This window comes from Episyrphus balteatus, chromosome 3, assembly GCF_945859705.1.
Source record: "Episyrphus balteatus chromosome 3, idEpiBalt1.1, whole genome shotgun sequence".
Classification (NCBI taxonomy): Eukaryota; Metazoa; Arthropoda; class Insecta; order Diptera; family Syrphidae; genus Episyrphus; species Episyrphus balteatus.
The window spans coordinates 129,907,038-129,926,936 of NC_079136.1; the positions used below are offsets into that span (position 1 = coordinate 129,907,038).

A 19,899-nucleotide genomic window follows, 5' to 3' on the forward strand; every position below is an offset into this window, starting at 1 on the left:
ATCTAAATACAAATTTTAAAAATCTTCTCCGGTTTCGTTATTCGAAATTCGAACCCTAAAATTCACATCCACTTTTCGTAGAAACGTATTTTTCTCTAAGTTCTTTTTCTAAGAAACCTCTGGATTGAGTGTGACTTTTGTAAAGTACCTATATCAGGTTCTGTTTAAGGAATCCTTAACGTCTTGCTTAGAATTCGTAGTTAGATTAATATTAATGATAGTATTCCCTTGGAAATACATTATAAGTTGTCCTTGAGAGTCCCAAAAAATCAGTCTTTTATGTGTGCCAAATATGGATCTAGAGATCTTTTAAAAATATTTTCTTCAAGGACCATTAAAGTATATAATATATCTCGAATTAGCTTCAAATCGGCTTTTCGTCAAGTTTGTTCTGAAGTTATTCCTGAAAAACTTTGCCCCCTGTTTTTTTTTTTTTTTTTTTTTTTTTTTTTTTTTGCAAAAACCCACTAAGGCAACCCTATGATGATGGTTGATGGTGATGGTGGTCGATTTTCGTACATTCCACTTTGAATGAAAGCTCTGATGACGACGAGATGAACAACTGCGACCGACGCGACGACGGTGGTTGTTGGCTTACAAAACTAACATGTGACTTTTTTTGTGTCGGAGAACCCAAGGTCTATTGTTTACAAATTTCCACCTCTTCCTACTCCCTCGCACTGTTTCTTTTTTTTTTGTTGTTGTTGTTGAAAAGTAAATTTTGTTCTTTGGGAATACCGACATCGTCAATAAATTGGAAATGAATTTATGAACCAAAATAAACGTTGTTGAAGAACTAATAGATACCAAAAAGTTAAACTCGAGGGAACGATATAATAACTGAATTATTTTTACATCCGAAACAAAAGGGTTTGAGTTATGTGAGTGATGAATTTATTTGTGGTATTTGGTATATAAAGATATTCACCCGCCGCCGTCATTTATAAATCCTTGTCTTCATTATTTTGATTTGTAAGAAAAAAAAAAAAACATATTTGGATGAAATTGTTGTTTATGTTATGTTATGTTTTTTTCTTCTATTTTTGTAGAATTAAGTTGGTACGAACTAGACAGACTAAAAATAGTAACTTTTACATCAAGGTCGTTTGAGTGAAAAATTGTTATCCTTGCAACTATTTAATGAATTTTGATTAAGAAAGCAAAAAAATTGTTTGGTTCTTATTATAGAAATCTATTTATATTATTCTGATTAGAGTGATTTATTTTGGGGTTGATAAACAAGGTGTCACACTCAGTATTGTTGTCATTCAATCGGTGGGTTGGGTATCCGAGTAAATGTATTGGTTAATGGGCTGATATTTGTTTATATTTTATTCTAATATCACATGGAAAAAAAAATTGGCCAACTATGAGGATGATGCAAGACTAAAAGAAATCTTAGGGAACAATTAAGCATAAAGCCTTTCTGATTGCTGAAAAAATAAATTTTTAATTCTTACAAATTTTTGACTAAAGTAAAAAAAACATTTTTTAAAATTTTACCTGGTGCAAGTTTTCCTAAATATCATACAATCTACGAGTTTCCTGGCAAACTTACTTTACACGACTTTTTTGTACATTATTGTTTTTTTCATAAGAATAAATTTATAACTCTATGTTTATTATACATTTATGGAAGAAAATCGGCCCCAAAATTAAAAATTATCAGGGGTAAGAAAAAATAATTCGTTTTAAATATGAATATCTGAGGAATTAAAAAAGATAATAACATTTTTTAAATGCAGTTACAAGGAATAGCATTTCTTTTAAAAATCAAGACATTACTGAAGTTTCTATCATAAGTATTAACGGATAAATTAACATTAACATGAGGAAAGACATACCAAAATAAGCGTTTTCTTAAATCATTGCTAAAAGCTATCAAATTTGTTCTGTAGAACAATTTTTTCCTTATCTCATTCCAGGACACCCTGTATGATTTAGGTACTTGTAATTATAAATAAACACCCACTCATAAAATTCATAACATCACATAACTGTCATTTAATAAATCACTTACTATTCAAATTTATATCCACTTTTCTCATTATCCTTACTCACGTTAATGGAACAAAAAAAAAATGTTAATTAGAAATTAATTCAATTATTCAAAAAAAGCAAAGGTTATTTCAAAAGAATGACAACAAATTACTACAAAAGACTGCATTGACCAAGCACACAGAGAACCGGATAATCGTAATTTTCTCAACCGAATATAAAACTATATTAGGTCAGAAATACCATTATTGCAACAACGTGTTCTTCAGAAAACTAAAAACAACTTTGTCCATTTCATTGGGAAAAACCCAATGCGCTTTGCTACTTGAAAAAACAATGAAGAACAGAAAAAAACTATTTGCATGTTAAATTAAACAAAACAAAAAAACTCGATAAATTTTTTTTATTCCAACGAACCTAGAAATCACAGAACGGATGGACAAAAATACATTTCACAAAAAAAAAAAACTGCAACACGACACAACAAACTCATTCGACCTGACAACGCGGCATACGACCCAAGCCAAATAGCAAACACAAGAATAACCCTTGCCTCAGATGGAAGGCATTTTTAAATAATTGCATGCCACATTCAATTGCATCGTCAGACATCCAAAGTCAATGGCTAAAAAGGTGTCAGCGGATTTTGGTCTACAAAACAATACTGCATCACAAACGAGCTTGGTCTAATAATAGAATACAGGAAGTTGCAACCTATACTTAATTCTAAAAGGCTGACCCAAACACGTAGGTACCTGTGTTTAAATTTGGATTAGGACACACGAGTACGAGTATACCAACCTAATAGCTTTGCCCTTAAGTATAGGAGTGTGGAGGTAAGCCTAACAATAATCTAAAGGCAAACAAGAACTATTTCTGTGGGCAAGGTTTGCCAATCTAAATGAAGTTTCGAGAAACTCTTTCACAAAATCAAAAACAAAAAAAAAGTATCTCTATAGCCTCTAGCCTGTGTCCAAACATATTCGCCCTTCAATCTTTTAAGATATAGAGGATGAGTACCCCCCAATTCAAATTGCGCGCTTCCATATCTAAACATAGAAATGGCGACCATGACGACTACATCGACAAAGACGACGACGAACTTTGAGATAGTTTTTAGTCACGCAAGGACTCGCCAGTCGCCACTGGCGCTAGTTTATAATGAAAAGTTCTTTAGTAATTTTTGTTTAGGTTAAATTTTCCTGTCCTAGAGAGTCTTCTACGACTTTCTTAGAAAAGTTATAGAATATTCTCATTCCGGTAAATTGGCACTGAAATTAAATGGTTTTCTGGAATTTCCAACAATCTAGCACCACACACACACACAACAGACAAAGTTGTTTGGACAAAGCAAAAGACGTCTTTTGCACACCGGAAATGGCCTTGAGGTGACTTATGCAAGTGACCTTCATCGATATAGGTTTGGAACAAAGGAGCTATTACCTCACATACTCGTTGTATGGAATTAAGTTTTTTTTGTTTTCATAATTTTTCTTTGGTTTTCGACTGGAAAATAAAAAAAAAATGTATATGTTGGCGGAAGGTTGTTTTGGTTCTATATTTTAAAAAGGAAATGAGGACAGTTTAAGAATGTGTAATGAGGCAATAAATAGGAAAGGAAGTAATTTGTTTTGAAAGTTGACATATGAATGGAAATAGAAAAACAAAAAGATTTAAAAAAATATTGATTCCTTGCAATGTGGTGAAATCGGATTGTTTGAGCAATTTTTTCAAATACTAAGCACAAGTGTATTACGGAACAAATTTACGACTCTCGCATTATTTTTTTTTAATTTTTCAATTACAATTTAAAACTTAATAATGGGGAACTTTTTGATCTCACAAGTTTATTGAATTACATAAACATACATATCTTAAGGACATACTTGGGATAATCCAGCCAGCAGATTTATTAAGCTTTTTGTAGGCAATTATTTGGCCGCTACTTGATGAAAAAGAAATCAAAATGAGTTAAAAAACTATTTTAATTTCACAGTAAATTTCCTCTCATAATAAATAAAAAAATAAAATTAGAGATAGGTACACTCCGAAAGTCACGGACACCTCAAACAGAAGTCATGATGTGAATAACTTAAAAAACCGCTCATAAACTCTGGTTAATGGAGGTCACGTTAGAATCATTACTTGTAAAAAAAGGCATCGAACAATCAAAAAGTATTTTATTTGTTTTCTGTGTGTGATTATAATTCTTCCATTCTATTGACTATTCTCATTACTTCTGTCTTCATTTATAATTATTTCTCGCTAAAAATAATAATAAATAAAAGATGATTGATTTATTTATAGAAAATATTATATTTTTGCTGCTCTTTAATTTTTGAATACTACATAATAAAAATTATAGGTCAAAAATTGTCAGTGGGGTCTCTAAAATAATTATAATACTGGCGCTGATGGCGGTCTTACATTTAAAAACATTATTTGTATGGACAGCTTTTTCAAGACTCTGAGTGTGATTTCATTGAAATTAAACAAAATACGTGAATGGACTTGATTATTAAAAAAAATTACGTTATTCGGTGGTTTTTTATTTTCAAATTAAAGATTTCGTTCGAAAATTTTATTCATCATGAATTCTCTGTTTTATGGAAACCAAACATGCTATTTGTTAGAATTTTTGGAGAAGGTTTTATATAAAAAGGCCATCAAGTGACATCATAAGGAAGGCCTGTTTAAACTCTATTACTATAATGAAAACCTAAAGTTCTCTTGAGGTCTGCTTGGCGCTATATGACAATTCAAATATATAATTTGCAATACTTCGAGTACAGCCTCGAATTTGTTTCGTAAAAAAATAAGCGATGTTATAGAAAAATTCTATTTGAAAATATTTTTTATTTTAATTCGAAGTCAAAACAATTGAATACAATTATACATCAAATTACATAAAAAAGTTATATTACACAACATTTAAACTAAATTTTCGTATAAAATTTCAAGTTTCTTAATTCTAATAATCAGCATGAACATATTTATCCGCATCTTTTTCTGGATATGGCTCCCGTATTTGTTTGAAATTAAAGAAGATTTAGTTGCAGGAACATTCCAATGAAAGCATGAGAAATAAATAAAAAAAAAAACGAACAATCAATTTCTGAACTATAACTAACCCTAAATAGTTACTAAACAATGATTAATATTTACACATAAAAAAACAATCCTGAATAAAACTAAATGCTTTTAACTATTAGTTTGAATTTCTTTCATTTTTTATTTTTATCAAGAAAAGTTTTATTGAATTTTTTTTGAAATATTCATTTTCATTCAATTTTTTTTATATATCTATAATATTTATAATTATTGTAATTATAATTTCATTCTTTATTTTTATGAACTAGTTTTCTTATTTTTTTTTTAAATTACTACTTTTTTTTAAGTAAATTACAAATAATTTTTTTTTCTTCTAAAATCACGTAATTAATGATTTCTTTTTTTTTTCTTTCTCATATTTACATTTTACGTTCATATTTAATTTTTTTAAAATTCTTTTAAAAAAAGTCTTTGTGCAGTTGTCTCATTTTTTTTTATGGTTTGTTTATATATAATACATTTACATGCATTTATATAATTGGAATTATTAATTTTTAATTTGTCTAAGTTTTTATGTTTTTAATTTTATTTTTAAAACTTAATATATATAAGTAGTTTTTTCTCATTTTTTTTTTATTTGTAATACTAGACGATTTATACCTATTCACAAATTTGTATCTTTTTATACTTTGAATTTATTTATCTAGATTTTCATTTAATATTTAGTCCTTTTTCGCTAATGTAATCATTTAAAAGTTTTATTTATTTTTTAATGTGTTTTTGTGTGAATTCGAATTTTATTCTATTTAAGTGTTTTTTTTTTTCTTTCTTTTTTTATTTCTTAGTTTTAATTAAGTTATTTTCTAAGCTTAAAAACTAGTCGAATGGAAAAAACGTATTTATAATATGTTTATATATTTATATGTCTTTTTAAAAATGATTTAATAATTTTTTTTATTTTTATCATTAATGCTTCAGAAAGTCGTTATTTGATGTTTTACTTATAATTTTTTTTTGTTAGTTTCTTTAAGTGAATTAATGAGAAAATGATTTGTTTGATTTTATTTTTTTGGAGAAGAAAAAGAGTTAAAAATTATTTTTTATATCAAATTTTTTTACACTTAATTTAAAATGTAATGCTCTGTAAAAAATCCTTTTTTCTTATTTATTTTGTTGACAAAAAAAAAAACTGATTTATGCTTTGGTTATTGTAATGCAGTTTTTTTTATATTATTCTTTATTAATTTATTTAAAATTCTACAAATATTATTCAACCTTTGGAGATTTGCTTTACTTATGTCTTACATTTACTGTTTTAACGTTTATATTTTTGTTTAAAAAAAATTCTATTGTATTTTTCTGTTATTTTTTTTATTTTATAGGTTGTGGTTTTTTTCTTGCAGTCGGTTTTTTCTTTGTATTTTATTTTTAAAATTTAATTTATTATTAGCTATGTTTTGTTCTCTCTAGTTCTTCTATATATTGTTGTTTTATTAATTTCATTTTCTTTATTGACATATTGTTGTGCTGAATTTTAGCGTAAAAAAATTAACTTAATTAAAAACTAATTCTTATAGCTTATTGATTTTTTTTTTTAAATTTTTGTATTTATTTATTTAATTTATTATATTTTTTTTTTGTAAAAAACTTTTAGTGATATTTTTTTTAATGAGAATTCTATTTTTTGTTGAATATCCAAATATTTCTTTTGTATTTTTTTTATGAAATTATCAAATCGCTTGGCTATTTTATATTATAATGTGTTTCTTGTTTTTTTGTTTTGTTATATTTTTCAAAACTACTATATTGTGAAAGCTTATTTTTTTTTAAATAACAATTTTACTGAATGTTTAAGTTAGTATAAGTTTTTGAGATAAAAATTAAATAAATATATTTTCTTTATGAAAATATTAAATGGAGTTTTTATGGAGGTTTTGCATCCAGATATAAAACAAGAAAAATTACAAAACAATGATCTGTGTGAATAATATTTTTGTTTAAAAGTAATACATTAATTGGGTTTTGAAATTTCTTTTTTAGTTTTGTTAATTTTTTTTTCACTTTGCACTAGAAACTCTTCATTCAGAATTGAGTAAACTATCAGAAATATTAGAAAAAGTTTCACAAACAGCCGACTTAATAGATATTTTTTTAGGTTTTAAAATGTTGCGGTTGAAAAGCTGAAAAGCGATGGAATACCTCTTCAAGTGTTTCTCAAAAGAATAAAAGGAGGAAGACTTGTTTTAATATCTTATTATTCAGACAGATCATTGTTTTTTCTTACTTTTTTTTAGGTTATTAAAAACTTTAAATAAAGTTTTGATGATCAAAAAAGTTTTATAATTATTTTGAAAATGGATGAGATGAGTTTTTTACTTACCAAATTTAATAGAGAGAATCATAATTCTATTTAATGTGATATTAAAATTAAAAACATTAATCTTCGACGAGCACAAACAATGAACTCCTTTCTTACTTAAAAAAAAAGCAAATTTTTGTCATTTCCAGACATAGGAAAAATTAAACCAAGAAATTGAATGAAGGTCTAATAATTTATATTTTACAGCTGAACTCTTTTTGGTTTCTATAAGTTTGACTAATGTACAAATATCATGGGTGACAGATTTGGAGAAACCATTAGGGTTAATTGAGAAAATTATACTAAATCTTTCTAATTCTTTCTGACAAATTCAGGTAATCGAATTAAGGCCCTAGCACTATTTTTGAATGACGTAATCATTATTTGGCAACATCTTACTGTCAGATGGCGGCGGCAAAGCAACTCTTTTTAACTAGTTGTTGGACCATTATCTGGATATCCTGAGTTATGGGATGTTTTGACCTGACCTGACTTTATCAAAATTTGGATATTATTTAAAGTGGAGCGGGAGTTGATCAGAGTATACTGGGATGAGCTGTCCATAGTTAAATTAAGCTGAGTTGACTGGGTACATGGACATCTGACGTTTGATCAAACACTACCTTTGGTGTATAATGCAGTCCATGTTATTAGCCGCCTCAACCAACTTTTTGTACGGATTATTTGGTACAAATAATACTATTAGAGAAATCATAAATTAATAAAACATTTATCTTAATCATTAAAGATTGAGGAATTAGTTCTCATCCTTGCGGTACTTCATCAAGTCAACTGTAATGAATGTCATTAGTAATTATCTTTATTTATAAAAGAATATAAATTATGATTCACTCTATGGAAAATTTAATGATGCATGCTGAAAAAAAATTTTTGTTATAATTACCTAATAGAATAAGAAAAAAAGTTTCATGATTGAAGATGTGATAACATGCAGAAGAAAATTTATGAAAAAAAAATAAAAATAATAATTTTTTTTAGTTTATAAAATGACCAATTTGAAAGTAAAGAGTAGATATAGAAGTTTTGAAAAAATATTGATTGAAACATTCGTTTGAATTCATGCGTAAGGTTAATTTTGTAAGGAAATATTTTGTGCAAAATATATTTTTTTTAGAGAAAAAAAAGTTTTTACTATTTGTTATATTTTATAATTTACTTAGCCGTAATTTGAATTGTATAAAATATATATATTTTAAAATATTTTTTTTATAAAAAAAAGTTTAATGCAATATATTCTATATACTATATAGAAAAAGAATTTGTGCAAGTGAAATATTGTACTAAATATATATTTAAACAAAATAATTAATAAATATTTATACCATAAATATATATATTTGTTTTGTTTACATAAATTTGTTTTAACTATTTTTCTTGTAATACATACTTTAAGGAATCCATTTACTTTTTTGTTCATTGCAGTTGCTGATGGAATGGATCGATTCTTTTTTGTTTCAGTTCGTCGTTTACTATAAAATAAAATATCTTGTCATGGACGTTGACAAACTGCGCAACATCAGAATTTTATCGTAATTTTAACTTAATATTTTTTTTCTTTAATCTTACGGCTTTGAATATATGTATTTTTATAGTTCAACTTAAATATATGTTTTTTCCCCATTGCACTAAATGGGAGTTAAAATTTTTACTTCTTAGGTAACAAACGTTAACTATGGCCATTTTATTTTTTGTTTTATTTGAGAAAAAAAAGTTAGAAATAAAAATGAATTATAAAAATAACATTTAATGTTGTGCCACTGATGTTCAAAGTCAGTTTTATGAGGTGAAAATATATGCGAAAAATAAGAAATATTTTATTATGAAAAATATTAAACTTAATTTGTGAGTAAGAAATGTAATTAATGTTTTGATTGATTTTTTTAAAATTAAATAATGGTGAAATACCTACTGAGGTGTAAGAATTAAGTAGGATCTGTGTTGTAATTATGTGAGACATGAATGTGACGATTTTTTTGTGTCTTTTCGTTAGAAATAAGATTTTTGTTATTAACTCAGTTAAAATACATGTCTTGGTAATATTGGTGTTTTCAATGATAAAAGGCTCAAATGATTGCCAAATTTAATAAATATTTATTTAAAAAAAGAAAAAATTATTTAAAACTTCTAAAAGAAAATTAAAACCTCTTTTAGAACCTCTTATAATTTTCTTGTTTCAGCATACAGCAAAGAAACAGAAAAATTTGTCTGGATTTTTAAGAGTTAGGGTTTAAACATGAAAAACTTTTGGAAAAAAAGACTTTTATAATTTGTTAATGGTGTCACAAAAGTGATCTTGTAATGCTTTTAAATCATGGATTAACAAAAAATGAGCCGTACCATGAGTAGGTACCATGACGTCTTAATATTGAATTGTTAATTTGAAGCTTAATAAATTAAAAGTGCCAACTGTCAGACCACAAAAATGATCCTAGGTAAGATTTAAAAAAGCTTCATAGTCAAGGCTTTTTAACACTTTATACAAAACGAAACTCAAGACAACTAAATTTGAATTTTGGGAAGAAATTTTCAAAAAAAAGAAAACAATTAAAATTATGCAATAAAATTTTTTTTTTCAGTGTTGGTTTGCAGTAAAAGATTTTATTTTTAAGACCTCAACTTGTGACAAGTCTTGATATATCCTTTTTAAATACTTGAAAATAAAGCATAATAAAAACAAAAACCTGACAAAAAAAAAAATAATTTTGTGTTTGTAGTCAAACAATGTATCAAATAAAAAAATGAGATAATTTTTATGTTCCATTAAGCCTTTTATCATTCTTAAGACGGATAGCTCATCTAGATCTCTCCATTTCACTCCATAAAAAAATAATCTATGACAAAAAAATTAAGATTCCTCTTTTATAGTCCTAGTTGTTTATGTTATTTTCTTTTGTTAATATTGATAGAATGCAATTTAAAAAAATTATTGAAATATTTAGTTATGATTTGTAAAATAGGAAATTTAATTTATATTTTAACAAAATTTTGAAAAAAAAAATTGATAAATATTCAACCAATATTTAAATTTTCTTACTGAGTAAAATAAATGCAATATTATTGGTTGAATTTAGTATTTATCATAAAAAATTTTTTTCTCTTGTAATATAACCTTTGTATAAAACACAAAGATGGAAAAAATTATTTAAACTCACGTGAAATTAAATTGAAATTTATATTTACTTAGTTAATTTAATTTTTTAATAAAAATTAATTTTGACCCCAATTTTCCTATACTTATATAATTTATTTTTAATTTAAATATTAAATTTATATTCTTTTGTTTTAAACGATATTTTTTTATATTAATGATTTTTTTCTTTTAAATGGTTTTATTTTAATTCTTTAAAATATATATCACAGTCATGCTGCTGATAATAGTATTAGGTTTTTTTTAACTTCCATGTTTTTAAAAAATAAATTTAAAAACTTTCGTCAAATGTGTTTTTGTTTATTTTTTTAACTTCGAGTATGAGTTGAATTTAATTTTAAACAAATAATAATAAATAATATACTTAATAATGAATTTTTTAAATTTAAAATTTTAAATAGTATAACAATTTTTTTAAATACCTATTTAAGAAAAGGAGAGAAGATTTTTAATGTTTTTTTTTGATTTTATATATATACATATATAATGTTAAGAAATATTAATAATTATTATTAATTTTTTGTTTGTAATTTATTTAATGCAACTAGATGAGGAAAAGTGTACGATTTTTTTTGTTAATTTTTTTTTTTAAATGTATTGCCTTCTTTTTACCATTATAATATGCTATGAATTTAAATAGTTTTTTTTTTTTTAATATTTTAGTAAGTTTAATGATTAATGATAATTTTTTTTTGTTTTTCATTGCAAATACGTTAAGATTTTGCTAATAAAACTTTCGCTAAGGATTTTTGAGAAGAAAAAGTTGTTGTTTTTATTTCGATGAATCGATGAGAATTTATTGAAATGAAAATAAGAAATTTTTCTCTCTGTGTATGGAAATCCTTGCGACTTATTTCTTATTTATTTAGAATTGTGGCTTTTGCATTTTTTATATATAAGAAAATTTAATTTTTCTTTTTTTTTTTGAATAATAGAAATAAAAAATTAAGATTTCTTTTATTTTTAATAAAAATAAAAATTATGTTTTTATGTATTTTGTGTGTTTTTTTTTAATTTAATTATTTTTATATATGAGATTTTATGTGGAATTTGTGAAGATACTAAAAAAATTGTTTTTAGTTTATGTGTGTGGGTGGACCGGTGTAATTATGTTTGAAATATGTATTTAGTTTTAGGCGAGGAAGAGTTTGTTTTTGTTTTAAGCTAATACTCACGTTTACACAAACTTTAATCGTTTTTGGCGGGAAAACGGAGATTTCTTTTTTAGATTTTTAGTTTCAAATTAAAAAATTAAATTAAAATATGAGAAATAAAATGGTATATTAAGATATTTCATTTTTACAATGATTTTTTTTTTCATTTTTACATATTTTTTTTTTAATTTTGTATATTCAAAGAAAATTCTGATTTACCTATCGCACAAGTTTACAATGAATACCCAAATAGACTGTAACTGAAAAATATAAATTCTTTGGTTTTGTGTGTTAAATTTTATTTTTCATTCGATTTTTAAGTCTTTTTTTTTAATTTATCATGTTTTGTGTAAGGTTTCATTTTTATTTATTTTTTATATTAAGCTTTAGTTTTTAGTATTTTGTTTGTTAGGAGGTGATTTGTTGAAAATGTGTCTTTTCTTATATAAAATACTAAAAATATGCTGTTTTCAGATGATTAAAGGATCTCTTGTTGGTTAATGTTGTGGAAGGTGTTTTTAACTTTTTTTTGTACAATAAAAATAATACTAAATAAAAAAATTAATTTGTTAATAACCCACCACTGACAAATAAATCCAACAATATATCGAATAACCACTTTATCGATATTGTATCAACACGCAGATATTATTGCTCGCGGCCAACGTTGTATTTTCTTCTAAAAATGTTCGTAAAGTTTTGTTCAAGTTTTTTTTGGTTTTTGTTTTTCATTTAAATTTTGTTCACTATTTTCATTTTATTTTATGTTTTCTTCTAGTTATTTCCTGCTATAAAAAAAAAATGTTTGCCAGATAAAAATTCAGATTATGTCTTACTCCTTATTCAATATTTTATGGGTTATTTCTATTGGTTTTGTAGTTTAGCACTAATTTTTTTTGTTTATAGGGCATAAGGGAGTAAGTTTAGTTTTATTGATAATTTGTTTTTATTGTGTTGTGTGGTTTTTTTAACGTGTAGTTTTTGTGAAATGTGATTTTTGTTTAATTTTAATTTTCCTATTTTCCTCACTCAAAGTTTTTTTGTTTTAGTTTTATTTAAGTAGCTCCTAATTTTTTTTTTTTAATATTTGCGGTTTATGTTTTTTTATTGATTGTTTTTAATTTCGTTAAAAATCAAAACGGCATGGCAGTTGAATTTGCGGAAACCTTTCATCCGAAATAATAGTTTTTTTTTTCATTTGTTTGGTTTTCTTCTTTTGATGAATACAAAAATTGAAAGGAGATTTTTTAATATTGGCTCATGGAATGAAGTACGCTAAGGTTTTATAAAAAATTAAGCTTTTTGGTGAAGTATACTTATAAGCCTGCTTAATATGGATTGAGCGATCTAGCAATTCGCCACCTATTTATTGAATAATCAATAACATGGTTTTTATTTAAAAGCTTTATTAACTCTCAATGTTAATAATGATAATAATGAAAATTATGAAAGCACACATTAAAATGCATCTTTTTCGGTGGCCTAAGAATAGATTGGCAGTTTTCAATTGTCATTATAAACAGCTTTGTTTGAAGGAATTAAGTCCTTTGCTTAGCAATTTTTTGGGAATAAACAAGATGAAATTGTGAAACGAATTTGTAGTCCAATTACAAAAAAGAACATATATCGGTTGCAAATCTTAAAATTTACTCTGAATCTTTAGTTTGAAACTTGGATATTAAGATATTTTGATATATAAATTGCATTTATTAATAAAAAAAAAAAAAATGCATTTCTTTTTAAATTAATTTTTGAAAAATCACAAACTGCTGTTGGACCTAACTGAATAAAAATACTTGATACTTAAAAAACTTACCAGAGAATTTGGAAATAAATGTAATTACTAACTGTTGCTATTTAAATAAGTAAATTTGAGTAATATTCTTTTTGCACATTGTTATTAAAATAAGCGAGAAAAAATGCTTAAGTAAATTTGTCGTTCAATTAAAACTAAACTTAATTGCTTCATATGGATGAGTTAAAATACTCAAAAATCACTATTCAAGCTACGGAGTCTGAGCTATATAGTCTGAACTATATAGTCTGAAAAGATTTTTTAAAAAGAGATATATTATGAAGTGCTGAAAGAAGAGCTTTTGAAAAAAGGTAATATATTGAGCCAATATTCAGAAAAATTAAGGAAGTAAAGACGCCTAAAAAAGCACCAGTGCTGTGCGAGTATTATTTCTTTATTTAGTTATGTATTTCTGTATATGCAAATATACACATACATACATTTATCTATTAGTTTATTACTTTATTTCTAATAATGATGCCTAAACTTTTTATTCCGTTTTAAAATTTTTCTCCATTTTGCTATTACCTATTTACAACTGTTCTTTCTTTAATTAATCGATCTATTTTATTTATTTATTTTTTCACTAAGTGTCTTAGTAACGTTTTGCTTTTTTATTTCTTGTTCATGAATATGAGAGTTGTGTTTTGTTTTATACTTTTTTGTTTCATTTTTTTTTTCAGAATACTTTTTTTTCGATTTTTTTGTTATTTTTTTGAATATTTTTTTTTATGCGAATTAATAAAAAATATCTTCTTCGGTACAAAATGAAAATAGTGTAAGTGTATTTGTTTTTTTTTTTTTTTATGTTAATTTGTGTTCTATGTGTTTGATTCTGTATGAATTTTACTTTAATTTATTTTATTTTTTTTAAGTGGAAGAGGGTTTTAAGATTTTTTTCCATTTCTTTTTTTGTTTAAATAAAATTTAATTTAATTTAAGTTTTTTTTTTTTGGTTAAATCTTTGCTGATCAAAAATTTATTTTTTTTTTTGGATTTTTTCACTGTTTTTTTGTTTCTTTTTTTTTTTTTTTGTTTTGCATTATTTAAAAAGTTTCGATATTAATTTAATAATTAACAAATTGATTTTATAATAAAACCAATAACAATAACTCCTCTCATATGGCTACGAGACAATAATATGTGGTGCTGAAAGTAATACAGCTATTGTGGCTAATATTGTGAACATTGTGAATATGATAAGGCACAGTCTGTCAACGACCATAGCTGCGAATTTCCAATCATTGGCAATGTCATTGTCCTCGTCTTCTTTACGGAGCTGTTTTTTGTTTTTTTGATTTTGTGGTTTTTTTAAATGATTTTTTTTTTAAATAAAAAATAAATATTAATTAAAAAATGAAAAAAAAAGAAGAGAAGAAAGAAAAAAATTCGATATTTGTTTGTAAATATTATTTTTTTTTTGTAATTATTATTATCTACATAAGTAAGAGTTTCTAAGAGGGATTTTGAGACATGCATTTAAGATCTAAATTTTGTTTTAAAATCATACTTTGTGAAGAGGGGGAAAAATTCATTCATTTAACTAAAAAAATGTGTTACTTGTCATACAAAAAATGTATTATATTTTGAGTTTAAATTTTAGTTTATAATAAATAAAACATACCTGATCTGTTATGAAACGTATCTCCTTCAGAATCAGCCCTAGTTCATATTCTGTTGAGGATTTTATACATGTGTGATGTGTGACGGCATCCGGCATTCGTGTACTGCCGATCGGTCCGATGCTACCGTCATCACCTTGACTATATTTTTTTAAAACAAAAAAAAAAAACCATACATATATTCAGTTTTTCTTATTTCAAATTACCAAAGTAAGAAAAAAATATTCACTTTTCATACCCGTATACAGTTCTATAAAATGCAGTATTATGTGGCAGTGTTCCCCCTGGAGTCATTGGTCTGCAATTGTGCCGAAAATCATCATCGATATCCAGCACATTTGCGAGTAACGATTTTGAGGATCTATATTAAAAAAATAAAGTTTATTAAATTTTAAATAAAACAAATTAAATAAATTAAATAAATTTGAATTAATTTTTTTAACACAAAACCTCTCTTTGAGTTCCACATCGGAAAGAATTTGATGTTTTCTTTCAGATGAAGTATCAGAACACGGTGTTGGTGGAAATTCCAATATTAATGGTCTACCGGGCCGACTCATTCGTAGAATCCATGGTAGCCAACATAAAAATATGATTCGTATCTAAAAAAAAAAATAATGAAAGTATTGTAGGTATTAATTTGAGAAAGGAAAAAGTCATTTGTCAAGTTTTAAAAAGGGGAGTTTTGAATGGCTATGTGAAGTTGGCACCCCAAAATGCAATTTTTTTTTTTTTTCAAATCTGCTTGGTTAGATTGCTCAAAGTTAGCCTAGGATAGCCCAACTTTAATTACCACTATTTTACGCTTAGTTTAAAAATTATAGAAGAATTAGTTGTTATTCACCACACAAAAAAAGTACGCATACACCACAGTGACCTTTTCAATTTATAATTTAGAAAAATTAAATCCACTGGTGTTTGCAATGTGCCTCAAATGGTATTTATTTGACTTAGAATTTTTACTTGATTGAATGTAGTCCATATAACATTCCAGTTAAGCAGCTTAGGTTCATTAGTTTTATTTCACCTTAAAAACCACAACGCACAAATATTTGTCCAAGTGTAAAAATCATTGATTTTTTTTGGTTTGCCATAAAAGTGCCTAGAAAAACTACATGCTAAGTAAAATCTATCGAAACATTTTTTAAAATTAACAACAAGTGATTTCTTTTTCAGTACACGAATAGAACTTTTTAAACCTTTCTGAACTTGGTAATACCAACAAATTACATCACTTTTTTTTTGTTAGCACTTTTTTTGTTAGTAAAAAGTTGCACAAACCTTGAAAATAACGCTACTGAATTCTTATTCCACGGTTTGTAAAAATCATAACTGATAAAAGTGAGATATTTTGAATAGATTTGCATTAAATTATCCTCACTTTAAAAAAGCTCTTTATTGATCCTTTTTCATTCCACATTTCCAAAATGGTCATTGTTTTATTTAAAAAGCCCCAAATCGACCACAGAGTATACAAAACCTTCTAACACAACCACAATATAATAGCACTTTTTGAAAAATTGTTTTATAAAAGCCTTAATCGCACTTCTTTCCATTTGTTGATGCCTACATGTCAACATCATTCAATTGATGTGTTTTAACTACCCCACATATTCAGCTAATACTCAAGAGTACATAGTTTAGTTAGGTAGGTACTTGTGTGTGGAAAATAATTCTTCAACCTGTCAAAACCAAAAAACATACTCCATACACAAATAGGTTATGTTGAAACAATTAATTCGCACTGAAAATATAATACCAATTGAACAAATCTGCAACAGATGCAGTTGTCATGGCTCTAAATGAAACCAAAAATAAAATACCATTTTCTACTACCATCAAGCACTATTGACATAAATCAATGGTTTTTCATTGTTTAACAGGGATGAAATTGCACTGTTTGCGAATAGTAAAGAACATTCAGGCACAAGAAGTACCATTAAACATGTGGTAGATCTTGCTAGGATTTGCCTAATTTCTTGCATACTGAAGTTTTTTTTAGCGACCTCTTGCGTTTAATAGTAACAGTTCCAATATCTTAATGAGCAAGAAATGTAATTCGATTTAACTGCAATTAAAATTAAGGAAGAAAATATTGGTGGCAAGACTCTTTTTCTGGTAGCTTACAATCCTGTTAAACTGACTATTGTAAAATTATTTTACGTAGTAATGTTGGAAACCTATTTTTTGTTTGGATGGGTAAGTTTTTTAAAGAGAAGTTAACAGAAGTTAAAGGTCTCTTATTATAATTTCTTTCAACGACAAATTACCTACCACTTTTAAAAGGGGAACGAGTTTAGACTAAATGTTGAATATTTTCTTAGACTTTCTCAGTTTCAAGGGAAGAGAAGTTTTTCAATTCAATATTTAATTCTGTTAAAGGTCTAGAAATTCTTTCAGAATTTTGAGAATTCCTATCTTTCTCAAGAAGTTTAAAAAATCAGGAGGAAATCTGAATATGTTTAATATTGGTTTTTGACTGATACAAAAGATTACCCTAAGAATTTAAACAGTGCTCGTTAACAGCTTTACATTTCAAACGTTTTTTCAGAATTATAAATATTTTTCAAAATAAAAAAAAAGTTTTTAACAGCAACGAATTTTTTAATGTTTCATAAACAGGCTCTGCCTGTAGTTCTTCCGCCCCTAAATTTCACTCTTCTTTTAGTTTCTACTTGCAATTTTTGATTCTATTTTCTTTATTCTTTAGGCTCAATAGCACATTGCATTTTCGCACTCCGTTTAATCAACAAAACTAGAATTTTAAAGCTCGAAAACGAAAAAGAAGTAGTTAAAAAAAGTCCATTTAATCGTTTTCGATATGAAAAGGATTTCAAAAGAACTGTGCAAGTATGCATGTGAGTTGCCCCCATTGATCCCGATTTGTATGTATCATGATGATGATAGAATAGAATAATGTCTCATGGTCAGGTGTATTCATTCACTTTCAAAATTAAAGTCCAAATTCTTTTCATCTGATTTCGATGTCCTCTTTGTATTGAAATTTTTTGGCAATCATTATTTATCTGCCCCAATTATTTTAATCTTGCTAAAAGGGATATACAACACAATAATATTGACATCAATCTATACATCATCCGTTGCAAATTATGAGTAGAGAGATATTGATATTCAAATTGAAGATAAAAGGATGTGGGGGAGAAGAGAGAGGATATATAGAAATGGGCCAGGGAACTGACATAACATAAAGTTAATCCATTAGATATTTATAAAGCCGAAAAAAGGATCAAATTGACATGCAGTTTCGTTTTCATTGTATCGTATATATCTACTCGCTTATAAGGACAAACGACACGAATGGCTTTATGAGTGCATGCCAACTGATTTGATCCTTTTTTTTTGGATTTTGTATCGAATAAAAGGATTCCCTTTTAATTGCTCTATTTATATTTTCTTTTGTCGCTGAAAGAGCAAAAAAAAGGACGATATTATCCAATTACTGTGCATATATTTTGCATCCAGAATATTTTTCTCCATAAGAATATTTTTATATTAAATAAATATAACAAAAAAAAAAAAAAAATACAGAGAGGAAGAAGAATTCACACAAAATAAAGTGAGTGCGAGTGTGGTGTATACGCGGTTATAAGGATACGATGGCACATAATATTTATCCTTCTCTCGGGGGCTTTTGAGTTCGATTGGATTTTCACTAAAAGAACACAATGCCGATGGATTTGAATGAAGAGGGATGCATTGCATATTGCATGCAAAGGATGTATCTAAGTTTGTTTGGCAATTGATCGTTTCATGTAGGGACTTAAATTGCAGATATATCTATACATTAACCCCCACAGAGATAGTTGCATATATAGCTACAACAAAAGGCTCTTATATCCCCCCCCCCCTCCTTTTGCAATATTATATGCACGCACGTATATTTCCTTGTTGGATTTTGTGAAATATATGCCCTCAAGTTTCTTGCTGTGCAGTTTTTTTGTTGTTGTTTTTTTTTTTTGTTGTTATTGCTGATGTCCTGGAGGAAGTTTATAGTGCAATGCATAATAAAGCTTGGAGGTTCTTTTCTTTATACCTTTGTTGTATATTGGTTAGATGGTTGCTGGGGGATACAGTGTGAGGAGGGGGGGCGGGGGGATAGGATTTTTTGTCTATTTGCTTTTTCTTGATATGGGGCGGTTCTGTTGCGTGATGATAGTGAATGGCGGTACCTTGCACGGTTATATGTCCTGGAGTCAATTGTAAAATTTAAGCGGAAACTTTCTAAAAGGAAGAGTGTAGAGGTAGAGTGTACTTGTTCTGATGATGGCTATATTTGCAGAGATGTGGGTGTATTCATCATCATCATCGAATTGAAAAGGTAGGTAGTGTAAGGAAGGTTATTGGCCTGGTTTACAATTGGCATGGTAGAGAGAAAGAGTTAGGAGGATTTGCCAATCGGTTACTAGGATAATATAACAATTGCAATAAATACACATTTACGGGTTAATAGCGATGAAGTAAGGTGATATTCTTTTGTATTGTGAGCAACATGAGGTAATAGATAAGCAAGCTGTGGGGATTAAAAGGTAAATGTACTGCAATAGAGAGATACAATTTCAAACACGAAAGCGCTTTGTAGCGTGAATATTGTGTGGCGGAGTTAAGTGTTCCTATGGTAACTCGTTTTTGTGGAAATGGTCATCTTAACATTGTGAGTATTTTATTTTTAATAATAGAGAAGGGAATTTTTACATTCGAAAGCAAATATTTTCGGATGAAGGTGTCGAAAC

At 26.6% G+C, this 19,899-nt stretch overlaps 1 protein-coding gene across 4 annotated transcripts in view; it reads right to left on the reverse strand.

Annotated features, from left to right (window-relative positions):
* Positions 1-14,536: 14,536 nt before the first annotated feature.
* LOC129913086 (neuronal acetylcholine receptor subunit alpha-7-like) overlaps positions 14,537-19,899 on the reverse strand; it is a 99,529-nt gene continuing 94,166 nt past the window's right edge. For 3 of the 4 annotated variants that reach the window (XM_055991537.1, XM_055991534.1, XM_055991536.1), the window contains exons 11-14: positions 15,599-15,750; positions 15,378-15,509; positions 15,151-15,289; positions 14,537-14,805 (exon numbers count right to left, since the gene is read on the reverse strand). In XM_055991537.1, coding sequence (XP_055847512.1) covers positions 14,653-14,805; positions 15,151-15,289; positions 15,378-15,509; positions 15,599-15,750 — 576 coding nt within the window. In that variant the 3' untranslated portion in view covers positions 14,537-14,652. The remainder of the gene's footprint in view (positions 14,806-15,150; positions 15,290-15,377; positions 15,510-15,598; positions 15,751-19,899) is intronic. The other variant, XM_055991538.1, reaches the window with a different exon arrangement.